The sequence below is a fragment of the Amblyomma mixtum genome, chromosome 5 (genome assembly GCF_055824585.1).
Source record: "Amblyomma mixtum isolate Tamu chromosome 5, ASM5582458v1, whole genome shotgun sequence".
Classification (NCBI taxonomy): domain Eukaryota; kingdom Metazoa; phylum Arthropoda; class Arachnida; order Ixodida; family Ixodidae; genus Amblyomma; species Amblyomma mixtum.
The window spans coordinates 36,635,322-36,660,335 of NC_143016.1; the positions used below are offsets into that span (position 1 = coordinate 36,635,322).

At 43.7% G+C, this 25,014-nt stretch overlaps 1 protein-coding gene and 1 pseudogene across 2 annotated transcripts; both read left to right on the forward strand.

Moving 5' to 3' along the window:
* The first annotated feature begins 2,965 nt into the window (after window positions 1-2,965).
* On the forward strand, window positions 2,966-4,200 carry LOC149341783 (protein GVQW3-like; annotated as a pseudogene).
* Window positions 4,201-6,238: 2,038 nt separating this feature from the next.
* On the forward strand, window positions 6,239-24,280 carry LOC149341784 (ubiquitin-conjugating enzyme E2 Q2). 2 transcript variants are annotated; one of them, XM_089543974.1, is made up of 8 exons: window positions 6,239-6,535; window positions 7,679-7,783; window positions 11,332-11,424; window positions 16,892-17,007; window positions 17,615-17,765; window positions 18,193-18,576; window positions 21,598-21,685; window positions 23,779-24,280. In XM_089543974.1, exons 1-8 carry the CDS (start codon window positions 6,374-6,376, stop codon window positions 23,808-23,810), a joined length of 1,131 nt encoding a protein of 376 aa, XP_089400100.1. In that variant the 5' UTR covers window positions 6,239-6,373; the 3' UTR covers window positions 23,811-24,280. The 2 variants fall into 2 exon arrangements, with proteins under 2 accessions (XP_089400100.1, XP_089400101.1); XM_089543975.1 differs by having other exon boundaries at window positions 6,241-6,535; window positions 21,619-21,685.
* Window positions 24,281-25,014: the final 734 nt, after the last annotated feature.

Genomic DNA, 25,014 nt, shown 5'->3' on the forward strand with positions numbered 1-25,014 from the left:
TGCACATCGATTAATGCATAGACTTGCTCTACCACAACAGCATAACTAAATTGAGTTTTCACTTGTAGATATGCTTCTATCCTGGGGGAGCTGTGAATTTTGGATGCCATTAATTGTGATAGTTAATTAAGAGCAGCAATGATTTTTCTGGGAGCATGAAGTGGTGAACTGTCTTCTGCAAGCATTGATCAGATGACCTCTTATGTGGTAAAGGAACTGTTGTTGAAGGAAAAGTTAAAATCTAAAACATTTGTGTTGTTGACTTCAGGTGCTCTGAGGGCAGGTAGTGACCGCTGATACGGATCATGAGAGGGAAATAACTAGAAGAATAAGAATGGGGTGAAGCACACATGGCAGGTTCTCTCAGGTCATGAATGGCAGTCTACCAATATCCCTCGAGAGAAAAGTATACAACAGCTGTATCTTGCTGGTACTCACCTATGGGGCAGAAACGTGGAAGCTAACCAAGAGGGTTCAGCTTATGTTAAGGACAACGCAGCGAGCTATGGAAAGAAAAATGATAGGTGTAACATTGAGATTGGAAGCGGGTGGAGTGGGTGAGAGAACAAACGTGGATTAATGACATCCTAGTCGAAATCAAGAGGAAGAAGTGGGCTTGGGCTGGGCTGTGCATGTAAACGCAAAGGCAAAATAACCGATGGTTCTTAAGAGTAACAGACTGGACTCCAAGAGAAGGCAAGCATAGCAGTGGCAGCAGAAGGTTAGGTGGGCGGACGAGATTAAGAAGTTTGCGGGGATACGGTGGCCGCAACTGACAAAGGACAGGGTTAATTGGAGAGACGTGGGAGAGTTCGTTTCCCTGCAATGGGCGTAGCCAGGCTGATGATGATGATCATGATGCTTTTAGGGACTTATGGCAATATTTTTCTTCTGGGGTGCCGGATAAACGCCTTCTTGCAAGCTGTACTCATTAATACTTATCTCATTCCTGGTTTCTATCAATGCCTGTATGCTCTCACATTCTTATCTTTTAGGAACTTCCAGTAAGTTAAGCTGTTTTAATAGGTTTTTCGAAGGGCATATCAAAGCGAGCCTACTCTAGTTGCAGCAGGGAAAGTAAAATGTGATTTCATTGCAGCAGGTCTCACCTGGATATGCATTTTCTAATGTAAAAAGTACTTTAGTATATTTTCTGCGTTGAAAAGTTTATATACAGCTGGTTTGAGCAGAGTGTAAACATATGAATGAGACAACGTTTTTTGAAACTTTTGTGCTCACCTAATTGTTAGTTTTTCATGAATAATACACATGAACAATGACACTGATAATTTTTCACTTGATCAGTTCTGAGTCTGTGCTGACTAAAACCTTTTTACCAGGTGTAACATTTAAATTAGTACTCGCATTTCAGTTGTCCGCAGCATTTAAACCATCCACCATAAGAATGAGGTTGGCTGGGGAGGATCATTTTGCCATTACAGTTCTGTAGCAAATACTGGTTTTTAACTTTGAACAGAATTAAAAATAGTTGTGTTGACCAAGTTGTTTGTATAAGGAGTGGTGTGACTAGTGCCTAAAATATACCACTGGCGTCTGAAGCTTCCAGAGATTCAGTATTGCTGTGGAATAAATTGGCAGGGCAGAACAAATTACCCTTCTCCTCGTCAAAGGGTTAACCCTTTGTTGCATGCTGTCCATTGTAGTGGCCAAATGTAGCGGACTAAAAAAAAAAAGTAACGTCTACCATGACGCAAGCATGCAGCAAAGTTGTCATGTTCAGGCCTGAGTGAAGATGTGCCGACATGGAGTGCTTTATTTGTAGCACTTGTCAGAAAAAAAGGCAAGTTAGCAAAGTTCAATAATGGAAGTACACACTGATTCAAGACAGGTAGGTATAGATGGCTCACTAATGCTGTGATGGCTTGGAAAAGCTTTGTCTGAGAGCACAAACCATCATCTCAAATGCTGCAATACTGCGAAAGTCTCGTGAGCCCATGAATGTTAGATGTCCCAAAGGTCATCTGTGGCAGCCCTTTGTATCCCAATTGCACAAGTTTCCAAATCTTGTATCTGATGCAAAGCTCCTAAACTACAGCCAAATATTTACATCACATAGATGTTTCATAAAAGCCTTCCTACATGGGAGGAAGTGCTGACAACAGCAGCAGCGGAGTATAAAACATGGCAATCTCTAGAAGTTCTCATATGAGATATATGCCTTTTTTCTTTTGGTGATTATTTTCCTAAGCTGCCGTTTATATCTTTTTTTTTTTTGTATTCTAACGAGCATTAACTGCCCTTGCTCTTATCTAAATTTTGTTGCAATATCTGCAGCAAAAGTTTTGTTAATGGGGTGATAGTCGGTGCTTCCACGTGCATTGCCATCAGGACTGTGAGGTTACTGCTATATCTGAGGTTGGCACATCATGCTCTTACAAAGGGTTCATAAAGGGTATGAAATTCAGCTTGTGAAGCTTGATCTACAGATCATCCTTAGTCTTCTGAGGGCTGGGAACACCTCGCAAGATGAAGAAGAGGCAAGGCGAATCTCCATCTTTACTTGTTCAACAGAGTGCCAGACATTCCGGATACAATTAGGTATGATGGTGTGAACCCCATTTCAGTGAAAATGCCTTGAAACAATGCTCCCCGTTGCAAGATGCTGACATGTTGACATGTTGTCAGCGAACAAGGTTGCACTGCAGGAAATGCAGAGTGTACCTTTGTATTGATGAAGATGGACTGGAAAATTGCTTTGATCAGTTTCACAGGGAGTAACTGGTACTCCTGGTGCACACATATATGAGGTCTGTTAGAAAAGTATCCGACTTTATTTTTTTTGCGAACACCTGATGGATATGAAACAAGCGCGCTTGCATCAGCTGACCTTGAACCTTCGTGCGCATGCGCGAATTTTTTCCCGCCTGACAATAGCGTCAGTCGCTGCGACGAAGCTTTTGAGTGAGGCAGTGCGCAGTGCTCTCGTCGGTTTTTTATTGCAAGGAAAATGGCGGAGCGACTGGAGCAGCGCTACTGCATCAAATTTCGCCAGAAACTGGGCGACAGCCAAGTGGAAACCATTCGGAACATTCAGACTGCTTTTCGTGGCGATGCTATGAGTAGCACAAAGATTAAGCAGTGGTACAATTGGTTTAAAGACGGCCGCACATCGGTGGAGAGAGAGCCACGCTCCAGTCGGCCATCAACATGCCGAAATCACCAGGTCATTGCCGAAGTGAACGCTTTGGTGATGCGGGACCGTCGCGCGACTATCCGAGAAATTGCGGAAGAGGTGGACGTTGGCAATTTTTCTGCACATTCCATTATCACCGAAGATTTGGCCATTGAGAGTGTTGCGGCGAAATTCGTGCCGAAGCTGCTCATGGTGGAGCAAAAGCAGCTTTGTGTTGAAGTCTAGCAGGACATGCTAGATTCCGCAAACAGTGCCCCCGACTTCATCGACACCATAATCATTGGTGAAGAGACTTGGGCGTACGGGTACGACCCGGAAACCAAATCCCAGTCATCACAGTGGAAGCATTCCACGTCACCAAGACCAAAGAAGGCCCGCCAAGTGCGCAGCAATGTCAAAGTGATGCTGACTGCTTTCTTTGACTCCCTCTGTGTGGCACACCACGAGTACGCACCCCACAGGGTCAAACAATGACCAAAGAGTACTACAGGGACGTCCTCCGTCGCCTACGTGGTGTTGTGCGGCGCAAGAGACCGGAGTTGAGGTCAACAATAAATTGGCGCATCCATCACGACAATGCTCCTGCACATTCCTTGCACTTGATTCAGACTTTTCTGGCAAAAAACCCGACTCCTGTAGTTCAACAGACTCCTTACTCTCCTGATATGGCCCCCTGCGACTTCTGGCTGTTTCCCAAAATCAAGAGGCCATTGAAAGGAGCGCGATTTCAGACAAGAGAGGACATTATGGCTGCAACGATAACTGAGCTAAACTCCATTCCGGAAGGGGGCCTTTTCGGAATACTTCCAACAATGGCAGCACCGCTGGGAGAAGTATGTGGAGTCCCAAGGAGACTACTTTGAAGATGATTAGGTTTCTAACGCTCCAGTTACGCCAGTTTTTTTTCTTCGGCCAAAGGTCGGATACTTTTCTAACAGACCTCGTATGTGCACTTGTTATTTTTTTTTGAGGAATAAAGTCTTCCTAAGCTAGTTTCTTATGCTTTTGTTTTGGCCTGACGACTGCATATAAATAGAAAAAATTTTATTTGCGCAAGCAGATCCCGCATGGGAACCAAAGGGCAAAGGGTTAATCACTAAGCATAGGTGGGCAACTGTTTTTCATGCATTTTTGAAGCTGGATATTAACAAAGCTTCATTAGGACATAAATTGGTAGAAATGCTAATGCTGTCACTGGACAGCATATTTTCATTGTGCATTTTTGCATGGCACATTAGGCAAGCGTCACTGCGCCAAGTGATTTTCTAGTTTATTGCATATTTAAAGCTGTTGCATGAGGTGAGACGGCTGACGTGTGTGCTCGCCAGTGTGAAAGGTTAATTGGAGCCTATTGGTCTAATGTAACCATTATTAACCAACACCAGGTTTTAAGCATTCACATACCTGATATTAATGGTCAGTTGAAAGCAGGTAGGTTAATTAGGCATGTAAGAGCACTGTAAATGCCAACCAGTGCAACAAACAAACACACTGCAAAAGACAATACAAGTGCTGACTACCACCAGCAGTGTCGTTTTATTTGCGATTTCGAAGAAAACCAACTAACACAGACCACTACCCTAACAATTTTCTTATCTGGTGATGCTATTTTACGGTTACTTAGGAAAGGTCTTAGCTTTTTCTTGTCATGAAGTTGGTGTGCAAATGCATAATACTGACTCTGAATTGCTGAGTATGCGTCATTTGCATATGAGTGAGCAAAACAATTTTACATTGCACCTATTTTATCTGGTGTTAACCTGGTCAGGCTGCTGTTTTTTTTACGTAGTAGTTTGTTTTGTTCCTAAACACCTGCGCATGTGTATCTTTAGACCGGCTGATACTGTTCGCTTCATGAATATTATAGTTCATGTATGCATATATCCTGCATATGCTTGAGTAGCATGCTAGGCTAACAGTCAGGCAGACCTCTCCTGTGTTCATTAAAGCCTCTCTCTCTTTCCTGCACACTGTGCATTTTTAATTACCAATATATATATATATATATATATATATATATGGGAAGGGGATGAGGGGCTCGTTATAAATATGACAGAAGCCAACAGCCACAGAAACCAAGGGGCACAGGGGATTTTTTTTAAGTTATTTATTTTGTGGTGTTGATCAATTTAGAATATTACTGAATATGATATCGTTTTAAAGATAACTGATTAGAAAAGCAGAAGAAAAAACAACCACCTGCCGCCGGTGGGATCCGAACCCACGACCTCCGAGGTCGTGGGTTCGGATCCCACCGGCGGCAGGTGGTTGTTTTTTCTTCTGCTTTTCTAATCAGTTATCTTTAAAACGATATCATATTCAGTAATATTCTAAATTGATCAACACCACAAAATAAATAACTTAAAAAAAATCCCCTGTGCCCCTTGGTTTCTGTGGCTGTTGGCTTCTGTCATATATATATATATATATATATATATATATATATATATATATATATATATATATATATATATATATATATATATATATATATATATATGGTAAGGTACACGATTCCCAGAAAGATTAAAAATAAGCAGGCGCCTTCTAGTTCGCCCTTCGCCGAAATGTAACCGCCTTGGGTGTCGTGCTCAGCTGCAGAAATACTCTGCAGGCTTCGTAAGCAAACTTTGCAAGCACCACGCGCTACCGCACGGGACAGTGATTGCAGTTTTATTGGTTTACGACACCCACACATCAAGCACGTTGCCTGTTCTATGTATCAATGTCGTATTTTAGTTCCTTGCTTTCGCAGCTTAATTTGCCACCACTGCTTCGGCACAGTTAACGTATGTTGCTTAACTGCGTAGATTCAAATGCGATGCCTACAGAGAGAAGCACGCGCGGTCCGTACAGCAAGAGAAATCGAAAGTGTACACAGAAGTGACGGAGTGCCCGAACTGCCGGAACAAAATGGACTGCAGCTACAACACACAGTACAAAGCAAAACCAGCAAAACTCCAGTTTACTTGACCCCACCTCCCCACCGCCGATGCTGGCGATGCACCGCCTCTTGCCCATTCCCATTCCTCTCCTCACGCGGTCAGTGAGGAAACTGGGTTTGAGAGTGCGTTGCTATGCGCAGGCGCATATATTCTTTTAGTGTCCGCCATATTGTGTTAGTGAGGGGTAGAATGTGTCAAAAGTCAGGCCCGTGAGTTCCCCCTTTTCAAATTCGTGATCCAGCTACAGACATTGACATGTTCTTGAGGTGATATAATGGCCTGCCTAAACAGTCTCAAGCAAGATATCCGGGCGTTGGAAGCATCGTTCCCAAAGAACCACGAACGATTCCAAGTGGTAGCTGCGTCAGTGGATGAACTCACTTGCAGATTTATCGGCCGCAATGGGAAGAAAATTGAAATACACGCCAACATTACAGTAAGTACCGCTGTGCGCTATGTTTCGTGTTATTGTTATGTGTAGTTTGAAAGCTTTTCGTGTGATGTAACCGGTCGCTTTGGCTAACAGCTGAGTGCCTTTTTTTTTTCTAACTAGGCCAAGACCTTGAACAGGAGTATTGTTTACGAGCGAAATCATGCGTTCAGCAATGCGCATTCTTTGACGTGTTCGTCACACATAGGAATAGCGTTCGTATGTTGTTGCGCATTTCGAAAAAAAGGTCTCGAGCTCATCTCCGGTATTGACAGCGTAGCGTGTGCGCTCGGGTTACGGAAACGCTCAAATGGGTATTGTTGCTCTCGTGGGCTGGAACGCTACAAAGCAGTGTCTTGTCGGCTTACAGTTCTAATACGTTGATGCCTGATGAAACCGGTGTTCTGTCATGAGTTTACCAATTACGATCCAGGCATAGGTGAAGCGACGAATTCGCTAAGGGCTATGGTCGCTAAGCTCAGCCCCTGGAAACCTATGCCTTCGCGCGAACCATGGCTACGGCGCTCGCAACATCACAGCCTGCTGGAAACGCGAACTCGCGGGCGTATCCCACAGTTCGGGGAACGTCAGCGGGACTGGCAGAAGCTGAGATGTCGCGTGGGCCGGCTTCGCTAAGCTTTTCTCCGCTGTATATACGGGTGTTTGAGGGCGGAAAAAAATCTGGAAATAGTGCGCAAATAACCAAACAATAAAAACAAGGCCAGCCAGCCGATGCCTGACGCTTCCGTGCGAGGAGAGCGTCGTCGCCCCGAACGACGACTTTCGCGGAACGTCGCAGTAGGACTGTTGACCCTCTTGGACTTTCTTTGTTCCTCGCTGCTATCGCTGTTTGGGTTGCGCGGACCTTTGTACGAACTGTCGTGCTTGTTCGTCCTGGGGTGTGTAACGAGCAGGTCGGTTTACAAGAATTCAGCGTTGTCCGGGTGCAAATAACTAAACTGCGCGATCTGATGACCGCCTGTGTCAACAGATACCGCTCAGCGGAGCGTCAGCCGTTTAGACGCGCATTTCACCAACGTTGGTCGTGTGCGACGCGTAAACGCACCGAACGATAATTTAGGAAAAGGGTACACGTCGTGGCCCGTAACGTGAGGTTTTCGCTGAGCAATAAGCGATTAACTATTTCAGGAAACATACCCCTCGACACCTCCAGTCTGGTTCTCTGACACCGAGGACCCAAGCATTACCAACATCGTTGAACTTCTTACCAACACCACTGGCCGAGACAACCATGTGAGTGTTTCGGTTAGGCGAATGCATGGTTTCTCACGGTTGTCTTAGAGTGTGTGGGCAGATTTGTACCCGGCACTGCCTGCCTCCCTGAGGAGCAGTGTTGTGTGCAGGCGGGTTTAGGATGGTCTAAACTTGTAATTGCCATAAATTTACAATTAATTGACTTCCCCTCGCTTCCTGCATCAGGGATGGAATCCTCCTTGCTGCAGGAAAGCACAGCAAAACGTATTAAATAGTGGAACCCGAAATTTTTAGTACACATAATCAGATTAGCCTTAATGTGTGTGTATGCTGAAGTAGTTAGCAACTCTAATTTTAGTTCTTTCATGCATACCAGGTGGCATAGTGTTTACCTAATGTCATGCAACACTAAACTTGTTTAGGTTAACTAAGGTAAAGTGATTGACACAACTAATCTTCACCAGTTTCGGGAAGGTAGCTAGAGTAAGGCAACAATTATGGTTTGTTTACTTCTAGTATTTTTGCTGTTTTTTTTTGTGTGTGCACAGGTACAGTAAAAGTGCTCATTTTTTAAAAGCAGAATATAGTGTAGGCTCATCTTTGACTATCACAGTTTAAGTTGCATTTTTCTGTGAAGGTTATGGCCCTTTACAAACCTGGAGGTTTACATATTGGGGTTGGTCATCGGATGCATGTTGCCTGCCTGCTTTCACACACTGTCACCTTTCAAATTCCTTTTTTCCTCGCACAGCTGCAGACTGTAACGGCCTTCCAAGTGATATAGCTGTCATCACCTGCTCATCCCAGTTCATTGAAAATGTAAAAAAAATGCGTACAATCATAGCAATGTTAACCCAGTGCTTCCCACCCCTTATGTAATACCCCTTCCCTGGAGTCTTTAAGGTAGTAAAATGAAATGAAACTGTTCAGTCAATATCAGACTTAGTGAAAAAGCTGACAGTAGTGTAAAGTGACATGATTAGTGATATATATATGTATGTACTATTGGGGACATATGTGGTATACTCCACGCGGCGGGAGCCGGAGCAACGGAAAACTTGAGTTGCAACACCATCTACAGGTGGCATCTGGGATCGAGACAGCCAGTGTGTGACCTTTATTATCAGCAGGCATGTCGCTTTGCTCGTTTCAATGCTTCATGCTTTAGCTCACCAAAATGCCGCAGTTTTCTGTTGCTCCGGCTCCCGATGCGCAGAGTGTACCACTTTTGTCCCCGATAGTACATTATGCCTCTCCCTTTGTTGCTCCTTCATCATTGATTCACTTCTGTATGGAAGTGAAATAATCTCTTGGTGGTGGACTGTGGTGGACCGGATGTGCCGCATTGAAACTCTCCCCCTTTCCTGGTACCTGTAGTTTTCACTGCATGTGCTTTTGTTTGGTGTCCATCCTGTCTTTTGTTAGAGGAGTATTGCTTCACCAAAGCTGTTGTCACTCTCTTTGAGTGATCTCACGTGAGCCAATTCTATGAAATGCGAGTTTCAGAAATGTTACTTTGGTGTGTCGCAATGGTGGAATTTGTCAGCCAACTTTGTGCTTCTCTCTTGAGACATAGAAAGAAAAACCTTTCTAATATTTGTGATGAAAGAAGCCTCATACGATATTACATGTCCAGTAAGAAAGAGCTTGCATTTCAGTTGTTGCATGTGCACCGAAGGTCTTGTGGGCACTGCTCAGCATATGATTCAAATGGCAGTCTTCTGAAGTTAGTTGAAACCCAAATAATGACTGCAAGAGTAGCTCATGCAGACATACAAAATGTTCCAGTGCTTAACAACTTTTACTGCTGCTAGACATGCACTGCTCCTACTGTGTCAGTTCAGTGCCTCTATTTCAGTGCTTCACAGAATGGTAAAAGAATCTCGAGTATATTTTATTCCATGGAATGGAACAAAACTCTTATTCGGTGGCGAACTATCGGCACTCATTGCAAATAGCCCTGCACCCTAAATATTTAGTGTCTTTCTTATACAAAAAAAAGAGATGCCTTCTACACCAATTTGGAAGAGCCTCTTGCTGTAATATAGAATAGTGCGTTGTTGAGGTTCTAGTTAACACCACTTAATAAGCACCTTGACCAGCACCATCACTGGAGCTGATCGTACCACGCTTAGTAATAGCTGCTTAATGCTGCTGAAGGCACTGAAGGCATTTGTCTGTTGAGTGAATCCTAAAACAAATGCAGTGTTGGTGGTTTTGCTTTGTAATCTTTTTTCTGAATCTGTGTGTGCGAGAGTAATCAACTTCTCAACCAGAACTTCTTAAATGGAACTTTGTCACGGGGTAGTCAGTACATGAAGGAAGCAAAGCTCGAGTTCTTTAGTCTGGAAGAAAGTGCAGAATATTGCAACATATTATGAATAACTCTATTAGTACCTCAGTGCTGAATTCCAAAAAATAATCATAAAAAATTGGTCCATGCATATATTGCAGTTATTCATTTCACTCACTACTGTGTTTTGGATGGGTTGCTGCTGGTAACCTTGCTCTGGGTCATTGATATACACTTGCCATCAAATGTTTTGGAGGGTGATTGTGTTGAAAAAGTAATTTCTGTGCATCCAAAGCGTATTGGTTGATTTTTAATGATGTGCTATGTGGTGCGGAAATTAATAATTAGGCTGCATATATCTTTTCCAGAAGACACCAAAAGTCAGCAGTGAAATAAATTTTTTGCGCTCATTTAGACTTCCATAAACCTGTTGGTGCAGGTGTAATTCCCCACAGAGCATTATTCAAACCTTTAGCAGGAATTCACATTGAAAACATATAATGTTGAAAGCAGCTTTGGTGCAACTGTGCTTGCAAAAAAAAAAAAATGCAACTGATAGGATATTTCTTGCCTTGTCTCTTTCTTTCTTGTTTTTTTATAGTGTCTGCATTGAGCAGGTTCTTGCACCAGTGCATTTAAAGCTCTTTTTCTAGATCGCTGCTTTACTTTACTGCTGTAAAATCCCGAGTCATCACTAATTCGTAATTCTGAGTCATCACTAATTAATCACTAATTCGTAGTGTGCCTGTAAGAAATGTGGAAGGTTCCGAAATTATGTACGAAGTCATCGTTATCGGGCTAACGATGCTCAATGATCGCAGCAAGGAAAGAGTTGAGCAGTGACCTCATTTATGTCTTTAGCACTTGGCTCATTGTTGGCTTCATTTTTAAGCTGTCAAATGGGGCTCCATTACATATTGCTGCTGATAGCAACACTTGGCCTTTCAGTCTAGTGATGTGGTGCAGCCACCCAAATATTCTAAGACAAAAGATATGGTATGACAAGACTCTTAGATTAAAACGTGGCCAATATCCTCAGCCACGATTCAGTGTGTGGCCCCACAAAAAGAATGCCACAGCTATGCACAGGTAGTACTTTAAATGGTAGAAGTGGGTACTCGAAAAAAAACTCTCAGAAGGAATGGTCACTGTTTTGTGTGATCTGCTGTGGACGTGTCGGAGGATATTGAAACACTTGCCACTGTTCAGTACTTCTTCTCTAGGTGGGCAAGGATACAATTTCAAAAGTGAACTTTCACCTCTTCTTTTTTTCTTTTTGCGTGTGTGCTTGCAGCTTCTTCAGCAGGTGAAGATATTAGTCACAGAGCTGTGCAAGGTGCACAGCTTGCCTGAACCAGCAGAGTTGGAGACGATAGATTACTTCCAGGTGAGGGAAAGTATGCATCTGTGTGCAGTCTTGCTTGTGTGTGGGCTTTATTTTGTGGGCTATTTGTAGAAGGTGCAGGATTATGACGTCCTGAGCTTTGACAAATTGTGATAAAGTTGCCGGTTTTACTTGTTTGTCTTGTGGCTGATTGGGGCTCTCATTGACGTGAATAAAACTGGTATGATTAAAACTAACCATTTATTTACTAAGATAGTAGTAAATGTAAAATCAAGGACATACAAAACAATACTGACTTCCCTGCCAGGAAATCATCGCAATAATGTGGGCTTTCATTCATGAGCATAGGCAGCCAGTAGCTCTTGGAGGTGTTGAAACCTGTTAACTCTTTTGCTACCGCGGAAAAATGGACGATTTGGAGTGTACTGAAAGAAAAAATTTTTTCACAAGAAGTAACAAACCCAGCACATATTGCAATGCATGAAATTGTAGCTTATTAATTACACTTCTGAATGAAACAAATAGCAGAGTTGTGCGTGCAAAAGTATATGAACATTTATTTGTCAAATATGCCAAAAACATGAAAAAAGTATATAGCAAAAACAAAAATTACCGGCTGCACTAAGCCAGAACTTGATTAGAGGAAAACTGGAATATACAAACTGTTGCACATGTTTATAGCTGTCATTATTTCCAGTTTCACCAATGAGGAAAAATTATTGCACTTTCCATGGCCGGTCAAGTCAGGGGTCATGACTGCGGTGCCACTGTTTTAAAGCAATCGGGTGAAGATGTGAAGCAGAGGTAGACTGACAGGTGCTTCACATAACGTTTGATCTTTGTTCCCGTCTTGTTCTCTGATAGCCGAGCTTGCAGTTTCTTCTTTTTTCCATTTTTTTTTCTTGGGGACGAATGGATTCTATGGGAGGATTGGGGGCGTGGACTTCTTTTACATCCTCATGCCCGAAGATTTGTTGAATGAGCTGCTCCCTGAAAGCCAGCTGATCAAATTTGGCATTTTAGGCAAGCTCTAAAACGTCAAAAGGAATGAAGTTTTATTGATGTGGTTCGAAAGCCAGGACACTTTCCAAGTCTTGCCAATAGATGCTGTCGCCACTGAATCATCCGGGTCTGTTACGTGCAAAAAAACAAACAAACAAGCAAACAACAAACAAAAGCGAAAAACTAATTTTGGGAATAGATTTTTGGTAGTAGAAGGCCAGAATAGATTATTCCTCTATTTCAGTAGAGATATAGTCGCGGCAGGTCGACAGTTCCAATGTATATGATGATTCCAATGAACTTCAGCATCTCCAGTGGATTCACGTCTTCCTATGAGCTGTCACGTCGAGCGTATGTTTGCTTGTCCGAAATCTTCATCCATGCATATTTATTAGTGTTTTTGCGCACGGTCTTCATCACTTCCGCCGTGAAGAGCAGCAATGCGCCAACATGGACACCTGGCTGTCACCTTGGTTGAAAAGCGCGACGTGACCTTGAGCATTTGGCAAACTGTCTTCGCCATACGTGGTGAAGACAGACCCTGAAGCACAAAAATAAACCAATGTCATCAATTACAAACTGCATGCACCGCAGAAAACACAAAGCGAACGAAAACAGAACTTACATGCAAGTACGCGCTGACGTTCCAGGCCGCTGAGGCGAAGTCTCGCTGTCAAAACTGAAATCCGACGTTTGTACATCCTTGCCCGACTCATAACTGCTGCTTTTGTCGCAAAAAACGAAACTGAAACCGGCCGACGTGCTCAGTGTCAGCTTTCGCTTTCGAGGAGCGCGCGGCAATGCGGACTGCTGCGGCCATTCAGTTTTATTTTTCACTGCGCCCCCTCATGTCGAAACACCAAAACAAAAACTGAAATCAAAAGAGCAGTTGTTGAACTAGATGGCGCAGCACGTCCACGACACTCTAAAATAAGATTTTTTCCACGGGCGATTTGAATTGTTCATATGTGAACGATTCAATGTCATTTTCAATGTCTTTCTGTAAGTGCAGCTCAAAATTTAGTTTTAAATAGTTGCCTCCAGTTAATCCAGGCTCCTGCGGTGGTGGGGAATAGTATCAGCGTGAATGATCAGAGCTTGATGTTATCTGAAATTGAATGCTGTACCTTCAAAGAGAAAATTGCAGTTTCGATGGAGGTGAAATCAAAAAACTTTCATGTGCTATGCAATAATTGCAGTGCGCGTCAAAAGATGCCAAAGTGGCCGAAATTATCATGAGCTTCCACTGAGCTGTCTCTTATAGTCCATGTGCAGCTTTAGGACATTAAAAGGCAGAATTGTGGTTTACTGCTTATGTGGGCCACGTGTGACAGCTTAACAGCAACACGAGCTTGTTTTAGCCCGATAGTGCGCACATGGAAATGTACTTCAGTGCTGCTGTGCGCGTTTTCTACTGCACTCAGTTCCCTTTGTGATTGCCTGTTTGGCTACTTGAAAAGTGTACACTGTTTTCTGCTGAGAGGCTTGTTGAAGAGTAGCTCTGGGGGGTTTTCGAGGCTACCATATTCTAATGAAAATTGTACTAGTAAAACCTCGTTAATTCAGACTTCAGAGGACCAGGATAAATGTCTGAATTATCCGAAGGTCTGAATTAACGAATTAAGTGCTGAATTGACGCAAAAGTTGCCTCTGTTCTCTGGGATATCGGTACACATTAAAGAGCCCCAGGTGGTCGAAATTAATCTGGAACCCTCCCTCCACTGCAGCGGCCCGTGTGCTGCTTTGGGACGTTAATTCCCACAGTTTACAATTTACAACTGAGGGAAATGTGTCAGCACCAGAATGGTGGCGCACCCCCTTTTGGTGAGAAAACGAAAAGTCCAGTGACACATCAGTCAGTGTCCGAAACTGTGCAGTGCTGTACTTAGCTGGCTGGCTGGTGTGCTTCTGGGCCACCATCGCCGTGGCCTGGAGCAAAACTCGGAAAAGGGAAACAATTGCTGCCGCACAATCATTCGGCAAAGGGGCCCTTTGAACGTCCCCACGCCTGCCGTTGGCTAACGTAAGCGGTGATATTTGATGCGATGTGGGATATTAGCACTATCGATCGTTATATTGTTTATACAGCGGCCGGTCAGGAGCTCATCCAAATTAACTGGTGTGAGCTCAGCAGCGTTTGAATTAACGAGTGTCTGACGCTATGGAGTTGCACAGGCATTGGGCAGGACTACGTCAGCAGCCCGAATTATCCGGATGTCTGAATTCATGAGGTTTCATTGTAAGTTATTCTCTCGTTCGTGATTACTTTCACCAAATTTAGCAGCCATGTGGCATCTCATCCCAGTTTTAATGGAGTTAAAGTTCACTGTTTCCGTGGCATTAGTTTAGATAATTTCTGTATGCAACGCTGCATTTTCGTCGTCACGAATATTCCCCATGCATTAAGGGGGGGACACTGGCTTTTGAGACCAAAAAGTGACCAAAAAAATCGTTTTTCAAAAAGTGACATTTGTAGAATCTATGTCTATTATTTTCCAACTGTACCAATTTTTTCCCTCAAGAAATCAACATTTTGACCATAATATTAAATTCAGATTATCATGTGGGCTGAATTTATGCAGAAGCAGACAATTTAATGGCATGAAAATTTTAGACATCTGGCTGTCTTAGTATGTCGATATCTCAACATCTAGGACAGATGAAGATGTCATATTGTTTGCTAGGCAAAGCTGAAGGCACAGTGTGTGCAATAATCGAAGCAGATTTGTTCAATCACACTTCAAAAATTTATAATTTTGCAAAGTTTATCGATGCATTGCTTTCACACCTTGAACATTGATATTCCAAGTGCTGTAAAATTTAGACTAATGAGGGCAAAATGGAAAAATGGTTTTGATTATTGCACTCTTTACTCACCATACTATGTAGCCATGGATTAAAAATGATTTTTTATTGAGCAGTTTTTTTTGCACCGAGGTGCTAATGAATGGCTAATTAAAATTATCTTGGGAACCAACGAGTTTGTGAGAAAGGTAATTTCATTGTTGAATTCAGTTTTAAAAACTGAGCAAGGTTGCGCAGTTTCATTATGATTGGACTAAAAATAAGGAAAATAGGTCTGAGACCAGCGTCCCCTCTTAATTGAATAACATGTTGAGTAACAAAATTTTGGTGCTTGTATTAGGTTGTCTCAGGCATTTCTGGATTTTCAGTTGCTACTGAAGCGTTCAGTGCACATTATTGCTGCATCACTCGAAGCATCGTCCGTGGCCATGGACTGAATTTTGGGTTTGCTGTTACAGTAAAATCTTGCTACAGTGAACTTGGATATAGTAGAAACTCGAATATAGTTAAGCCAAACTACGGGCCCATTTTGCCTTCCATAGATGACTACACATTTTTTTTCGGTTATAGTAAAGATTTAAAAAAAAAAAATGGCTGTAGTAGAGAGTGTCTGGCCGTTGCGACATGCCTCCCCTGGAATGATGGCAATGCAGTACGCGCGTGGCCGACATTTGGAGGTAAATGCATACTGGGGCTATAAAACAGTGCTCTTTAAAACAGTGCTGTTTGAGATAGCTTCATCATCAAGCTCAGAAGCCAACTTCTTAAAGTCCTTGTGGTCCTGAGGCAAAGCGCGCTGCGCGCACGAAAAGAAAAAAGCTGGCTGTGAATGCAGAAAGAAGGCACGGATCGATGAGAAAAACTGTAAAAATGCAGTGAAGATCAGGGAACGGAAGAAAAGGGCGAAAATTCGCAGCACGGCGGCGCAAAGCACAGGGAAGCAGCGGCCAGAAACGGAGGCACGGCGGCACGCATGAGCGGTACTGCTGCGGCTCGAGTTTATCGTGCGTTTAACTATTGCCGCTATGCCGGTGAGGCTGCGGATGATGCCGTGTCAACGCAAAACTTTTGTTTTCTCATGAAATCAAACTTGTGTTATATTCGTAGCTGCATTGTATTTATGCAAATGCAGTACTTCCTCAAGACGTAAACAAAATCGAAAACATGATAACATGAAATGTGGTAACTGAATTAAAATAAATAATTTTCACATTATGGCACAATAAGAGCAGGATGGAAGATATTTATGTGTTTCTTTTATAAACCAACTCTGTGTTTAGTAAGTACCCAGTTAATTACCAGAGAGCGCCCTCAGAGCCATGTCATTGCGAACAACTGATTATTTTAATAAAGACCCTGATATAGTAAAGATTTTTGCTAGTCTGTGTCACTTTACTATAGAGGGGTTCTACTGTATTGCTGTTTTAAAATGAATGCTGTAGGCATTAAGAAAAATGGTTTGTTGGGGCAAAGAGAGGAGGGAAGTCTGTGATGTGGCTTTCTTCTCAAAATCTTCAAAAATCTCCTTTTAAAATTGAACAAGTGAGGAGGCTAGATTAGATTGGATGATGTGATGGCCTGCTTTGTGATGTTTGCAGGATGTCTTTCACTGCTTCTCGTTGCTGTACACGTTTGTCTCAAATATCCATACAGTTCCAAGCAGGTTGTGTGCATTAATGTGTGTCACCTTTCTCATGCATAGCAAGCAGATGTTGGCAACCTTCCTGACCTGCTACAGGCACCTCAGCAGCACTCTGAGGAAGAGGACGAGACAGACGTGGATGATGACATGCAAATGGAGATAGATGACGATACAGGGTGAGCAGGATTGAATATTTGAATCTTTTTGTGCACAGTAAAGTGTCCACTTCATAACATGATGCATCGTAGCTTGATTTCGAGTGAGGAATTTGCAACGGTATCTAATTTTGGAGAGTTACAGCAGAAGTGGGCAGAAAGAAACGTATATTGGCACCAGGAGCTCATGCATAGCCTTTGAAATGATAAATTTGTCACTTGGGTAGATTTATCAGCCCTTTTTTCAGTGAAACAGGCCACACATAAAAGCTACAACTCATTTCAAAACCTTTCGTTGGAACTGCTTTGAGAGGACTACATTTACGAACTAAATGCATTGACTGGCTTTTCATCCTTATGTGCGGCCTCGAGGGGATTTTTACTGCACTGTCAGCAAAGCATAGAAAAGAAAACGGAAAATGCAATGACACAGTAGACACTGTACTGGCTGACACCCATGTTCTGCCAACTGTTAGCAGCAGAAATTCTTTTGGGAAGCAGAATGTTCCTCGGATATGCGCAGACAAAATACTTTGGACCATTTCATGATCAGAGTTCATCCTGTGTGTGTCATTTATTCTTTCCTGTATCTGTCCATGTCATTGCGCATTGCCTAATGTTTGTGCAGGTCCTCAGAAAAAAGCAAGGAGGATGACCTCAGTGTGGAGAATCACGCAACACTAGAGCGGCTGCGGCAGAACCAGCGACAGGATTATCTGCGAGGTTCAGTCTCAGGCTCGGTGCAGGCCACTGACAGGCTCATGAAAGAACTTCGAGAGGTGGGCGGCTTTCCACATTTAAAATGTCTCAAGGGCTTTTTGACGGTATCGTCACCTTTATTGTTAGTCTTTGCTTTCAAGGAAAGGCTGGTTGGGTTTAACCTTTCATTTGAAACCACTGCTGGTTTCACATTTGTACATTGGAACTGTTCACGGGATTTGATAAGTTTAGTTCAATATAGGGGAGTGCAAAGATGATATGTGGAAGAAAAAGACAACTGAAGCTCGGTGAGAAGTTTCTTCCTTGTTTCATGCCGTCACTGTTTCATTCCTTACTTGATAAATGCGTGCTTACATGCATAAGTATTGAAAGTGTTCCTTTGTATGCATGGTTTTATGCAGCTATAGGCAAGTTTAGCTGTTCTGTTGCCAAAATAATCAGTAAGCTCAAATTGAGACAGTCTCAAATGATGTGCTTGGGACCCAGGTGTACCGATCGGAGAGCTACCGGCGTGGTGTCTTCTGCGTTGAACTGGTGAACGACAGCCTGTATGAGTGGAATGTGATGCTGCGCATTGTGGACTCTGACTCGCCACTGCACAGCGACCTGACCCTTTTGAAGGAGAAAGAGGGCAAGGACCACATCCTGCTCAACATCCTCTTCAAGGAGAACTACCCCTTTGAGCCACCCTTCATCCGCGTCGTCAATCCCATGATCTCGGGCGGATACGTCCTAGGTGGTGGCGCCATCTGCATGGAACTGCTGACACGGCAGGGATGGAGCAGCGCATACACTGTGGAAGCCATCATCCTCCAGATCGCTGCCACACTGGTCAAAGGCAAAGCCCGGATCCAGTTCAGTGGTAACAAGGTGAGCGGAGCAGATGCCTGTTAACTGTCTTTGTTCTGATTTTGGCTGTTGCGGCCTATGCACACGACTTGCCATTTGGTGCAACCGGTGCAGCATCTCTGTTGCTGCCTATGCTCAGCAATGGCACTGCTGCGCCAGTTGAGCCAAATAGCAAGCCGTGCTTTTTGTGACTTTTTGCTCACTTGTGCCCCGCCTGTGCCTAAAGAATTTTGCGGTCGAATTTCACGTGGTCAAATTTCGATGGAGGCGAAATTCTAGAGGCCCGTGTGCTGTGCGATGTCAGTGCATGTTAAAGAGCTCCAGGTGGTTGAAATTTCCGGAGCCCTTCACTATGGCATCCCTCATAACCTGAGTCACTTTGGGACTCAGGTTATGCAGACATTATGCTAACGTAAGATGCAAGTAAACAGCTGTAACATCGCCTGAACAGGATGTCCAGCAGATAGTCTGTCAATACGTCTAAAACAAAGGCTTGCCATAGACATTCCTCGCAATTATTAAAAGGTGTGGCTATGATCCAGATATCCCTGTGGCCTGGTGTTGTCACTGGAAATCCGCTCAAAAATCAACTAACTGGTCACAAGTATAAAAATCATCCTACCCTAATCTGCATACTCAAAGCCTCTCCAATTTGCTCGTTTTACGTTTTGCGAAATGTTTGAACACATGCATTTGTCACAATTCTGTAAAGCAAAACAGCATAGATAATTAGTATTGCTCAGCTTTCTTGCTGTTAAGCCACCAAGCACTTTGTTTGTGCAAATAAAACAACCTCATGGTCATGTTTAGGCAAGAAGCATGATGAAGAAATAAAGACAAACATTCTGTGACACAGTTAGTAGATGCCTAGATGAATACTACGAAAATTAACGGGCAAAATGAGATGGCAAGAAACGTAAGCACTGTCTGAAGGTGTTCAAATGCTGTGCATTGCTATGCATAGCTATGTTCTGCTGGCAAAGTGAGCAAAAGTGACGGTCAAGCACGGTTTCATTGTCACCTGCAGCATTTTAACCCAAAGGCTCGAGTAACTAGCAGCATCGCAGCCATGCAGCAACTTCACACCCTCTCAGCGCTGCACCAGCTGTGGTTATTAGCACCACATTCCTTTAAACTCTGTAAGGGCGCCTTTGTTTCCTTCAGCTGACCACAGTGAATGGCACGGCAGAAAACTGCTGTGACCTGGTCTTATGCCAGTCGAGGCGCCAGGCGTGTTGTCGTGCAGACACCGTCACGAAGAACTACAACCAAGGTGGTGCTTGACTGCTTCTGGTACACTCGTGCATGCACAATGGGTTTTGTGAAATCGGTCTATCCCAACGAAAAGGCAGCATCTTCAGTTTTGATCGCAGACGAAGCGGAGTCCTGAGATCTCCGTCGTTTTGGAGCACATGTCGCTCATCCGAAGGTTTCCAAGCGATTGCAACACTACTGCGTCTTCAGAGCACATTAAATAATTCCCCCTCACGGGAAAAAGAACCAAATCAAAAGCGAAAATTCAGTTGTCTAACTAAACACCAGATAGTACAGCATGCCAAGCGACAAAGTCGTTGGCAGGCAGTGGGCGCGGGGCTGCGTCTTTGGAGCGTGTTAAAAATGCTGCCATGTGGGAAAAAGATCTACAAGAGTGCAGTCAGGGGCTAGGTGGTAGGACATTATAAAATCAGGCCCTGGCATGTCTTCAGTCCTTCCTGGCATGTCTTCTGCCCAAATTAACCGGTGCGAGCCTGATTTCATTTTGAATTGACGAGTGTGTGGTTCTATTGACTTGTGCACATTTTTGATGGGAGGGAGCAGGGAGGCCGAATTATCCGAGTTTCCGAATTAACGGGGGCCGAATTAATGAGGTTTAACTGTGCATCACATTCCCTGGGGCAGGGTCATTATAAAAGTGACGGTTCCTTTCTTTTCTCTCTATTTCCCTTCCCCCCACCTGCCTTCCGTGTCCGTCTTGAGACTTGACGTGTTTTAGCAAGCGGTAGAGAAAAAAGGTGCCCTATTAACTTTAAATGTCTGTGGGCTATTTAAGAACATCACCTGTGCGTCTGCTTACCCGTGGAACACACGGACAGGCTGTCGTCGCAATTGAAGCATTCTAGGAGATTACAGAATGTGGGAATAAAGGGCCTGGTTGGTTTGAACCCTGGATAATCCGGCCTTGCCTGAAATTGGGAGAAATAGAATGCAAAAATTTTTCTTGATCTGTGGTAATAAAACTTGGTAGTGGTTCACCGTAATAGCATTGTTTATCGGTATGTACTTTTCGTCAATTTTTTGCCGACTGCCGACTGCACGCCTTGGATTTTCCATTTTTTTCTTTAGCCACTTCAATTGCCTTTGAAGCTGTAATGTCTCCCGGGATATCCAGGGGTTCTTGCTTTCTTTCTTTTTAGTTATCAGTGGGGCAAAAAACTGTCGGTGCACTTGTCCAGAAATTTTTTAAACTGCGTCAAAGGGAATGCACATGATCTGTATTTTTTGAAAAGGCATCAAAGTTATGCGAAACAGTGTCAATAATTGACACATCATTAGCTCGAGAAAAGTTTCAGTAGGATGAATATTTAGGCTTGTTATTCGTCACTCCTGTAGCAATTTGCAGATTTGGAATTGCTAACCTGAATCGCAGAGCAAGGAGGATTGCTTAACATGTTGCCTCATTTGCTGCTGCCATGCCCACTTGGACGTGAAGAGAACTCTGGGAGGCTAGTGCAGAAGAACACGTGCAGCACGAAGTCAGATCGAGTTCCGAAGTGCAGGTGGTGCTAATTGTACTGACAAATTCAGTGCGATAGTTTTGAACCGCCTGAACTGGCACAGAAAGTGCAGCCAGATCGAGGAGACCTACAGTGTTTCCTTTTTTCTCACCAAGTTAAATGTTTTTGTGCTCTTGACGGGTGCAGCAGGTATTCCAATAGCTTTACAGTGTTTTATTATATTTTTATTTTACTTTTTGAATATTCCTTGTAGACTAGCCCTACAATTGCAGCACAACTGTGGCTGTGTGTTGTCTGTTTTTATTAGCAGTCTCGCTTTACCTTGCAGGCTCAGTACAGTCTGTCCCGTGCCCAAGCATCATTCAAGTCCCTGGTTCAGATCCACGAGAAAAATGGTATGCCATTTTGTAGAAAAATGGTATGCTGGAAATTCACCTTTGAATTTCCGGCATTACGTTGCATGCTTGCTGTCCTTTTCTGCTCACAATGTTGATCACTGTGTGCAGAATGATATTGATCGCCAAATTCATAAACACACCTCGACTCAAACTTCAGCTCCAAGTTATGCTTGAGGTAGCACCGATACTATGCTCCTCTGCCGCCAATTTGCCTGTAAACGTGGTGGACGTTGCATCATTTGCTGGCTGTGTGGATTTCGTTCAACCTGTGAACAAAGTTTTTCACGAACATGCATACGATGCGGAAGCAGGGAACATTGTGCCGAAGTGTTAGCTGAGTGACTGCCTCAGTCCATTTGACCCGGAATCGCTGGCAAGTTATCGTTCTGAGAAAGTGACTGTGGCTAGCCTCGTGATGTGCATGCTTGTCACTGACGCTGAGCACGTATAATCATGGACAGTCGCTGCCTCTAGTGTTGTAGCTGTTGATCCCACCGCGCTTATATGGCACGGGCAAATTACAAGTAGTCGCCGGCAGTGCCTGCAATGTTTCTTAGCCCACCGTGTGCTGAGTTGCAGAGCGCGTTACGAAGTTCCTGCAGGTGGCGGTGCACTCGCACGGAACAGTGTATTGCGTAGAGGGAGCCAAGGGCCCTGGAGGCTCGGATATGTAAACATCTGTGCTGTACGCATCAGCATCTTACTGGCGCCTCAAGGCATGTGCGGTGCGCTTGCGGGTGTGAACCAGAATTGCTGAGGAAGCAGGTGGTTTCACTCGTACTGCCGAAGGGATATTCGCGATCGTCAGAAAGGCATAGCTTCTTAAGCACATCTCCAGTTATGGCTCCCAGCTGGCTTCCAACTGGCTAGCAGTGTTCCCTTTTGAGGAGTTCATTTCGCTATTTTGGGATCATGCTTTATGAAGTGGTGCTAAGAAGCAGGCGACTTTTCACTGCTCACCTCCACGAGCAAGAGAAATTTCACAGAAATTCCAAATGGCAGTTCTTCATGCCATTTCCAAATGCCCTGCGTAAATGCTATGCCGCCAGTAGATGAGGTGTCCAGACACACGTGTGTTTCCGGCTCTTTCTTACTGCTACTTTTTTCACTGGCCGCTTTTCACTGCTCCAGCAACCGCTGGAGGTGGAGAGGTGCGTATGCATAGAGCGGCTGTGTGAAAAAGGTGGATCGACGGTGACATGCCGTTTTACAGCCAGCTTTACGCTTTAATCTCGTCCCCATATGCCAGTCATGCTTCCTCGAGGGTTTCTCGTTGGAGGAAATACCAAGTGCTGCTCTTGAATCCCAACTGTCCCTCGAGTGGAGGAGTGGCTGTTTCCTCGACTTCACCGAGTGGAGGCGGAGCATTGAGTCAAGGCATGTTTGTGAATTTGATGGTGACTTTCCTTGTCAAGGTTTACAGTTTCCATGGGCTATGATGCAGAGATTGGCGATCATATAGAGTGAGGGGTCAAAGGGTTCATAGTCTGTGTGATCAAATAAAGATATTTTGCCTTTATTATTGCCGGTTTGCACCCTTGAAATCCTGAAATTCTCCTTGAACTTAAGGTCAGCGGTTCTGTACAAATTCTGGGTGCAATAGTGGTACGGTTGTATCTATAGCAGCCGCAGCATGCATGTACTACTGCTGTTGTGGCACTCCATGCTCATTTGGAAGCTGTTCACTGCCCCGGTACAATGTTCCCTACCTATTATGCACTCTGAAGGGTATTATTTATGTCCTGTACACACTTGTGAAGAGGCTGTATTATCGGGTCAAAATCAAACTCCAAAACTACCTACGGACAGGCCGCAATCTTGCTGTTTCCTTGTCTTGCACGTTTTTTGTTTTTTTTTGAAGATGAACAATCTTTTGCCTTTAGTTGGCTGTAATGAACACCTGGCATGACTGGCATTTCTACTCGCTCCAGAATGCAGGGTTGTGTTCACATTTTAATTTGGCCTGAAATGCATAATACTGCATTGCTCTAAAGTTGTGCGCATCTTTGCATGTTTTGCAAAATGCAAGAGAGCAGGGCTCATCCCTCACTCAACACGTTGTACCCCTTGGTGTCTTCTTATTTTTCCAGGCTGGTTCACTCCTCCAAAAGAAGATGGATGAGCGCACAGGAGCTGTCAGCTGTATATACTGAAGTAATGGCGTCTTCGTGGTCGCTGTTCCTTTTTTTTTTTTTCTTGTCAGTCTCATTATTTGGAAGTGAAAGAGGGTGAAAAGAGAACCTGTCATCAGGAGCAGGTCTGTGTGGTAGTGCCTGCTCCATACAAACACGACAGAAGCGCAATTTGCGACCAAGACTGCCGCTAGCCCTCCTTTTGTTTTAAATTGTTTCGTGTAGAGTTGATAAAAGTTCCTGTTTGTTGCGCACGTAACAGACACACACACACACACACAAGCGTTGCTCCCTTTTTCCTCCTGTGTCCATCCCAGGGACTGCTTTTTGACACCTCACGATGTGGAAAACCTTTCTTGCCAAGTGTCTTTTTTTTTTTAAATATGCATTGCGGTCTTTTTGCAGATGAACTTTTTTTTTTAGTGTGATAATAAAATGAGAAGGGAGAACCAAAAACATGCACTGCAATGTGAAATATGTTGGTGCATATCTCATACTGGTCAGTCAGTCATCAATTGTTTTGTGAAAGCAGTTGGGTACATGTGCGTATGTTTGAAATTCCACACGTAGGTTTTTTTGACCTTGCCAAATATTTAAATCAGCTGAGCACAGGGTTCACGTTTTCTCCGGCTTTGGTGGGAGTAATACGATTCTCGTTATTCTCTAGGCAAAATCCCCAGCTTCTTGAATTTTGGCTAGCTATATATATGAGTACTGCTGTGGAAAACGTTTCACATGAAAACAGTTGAATGACACTTAAGGACATTGAGGAAGCACTAATTGTGCATGAGCATGTTTGAGTTGGGAACCATTTGTTCTTTGCACTTTAGCAGATAAGAAAAAGCACATCTACTATGTTGAATAGTGCGATGAAATGCTGGTCAGATTCAATGGAAACAACTCGATGTCTAATCCGGCATTGCTGCAGATGAAACCCATGTTCAGAAATTTGGTCCAGAGAGAGGTTTTTTTCAATAGTGTGTATTTTCATGGTGAAGGCCAGCCCACTAAAAAAGTTATCCTCAACTGTAAAAAAAAAAAATGGCTTCTTCCGTCAAGCAGTCATGCCTCAATTGTTTCTCTAGAAATATGAAATGACATTTGCGAGCTGCGATCCACCATGGTGGCTCAGTGGTTATGGCGCTTGATGGTTTGGTTTATGGGGTTTAATGTCCCAAAGCGACTAAGGCTATG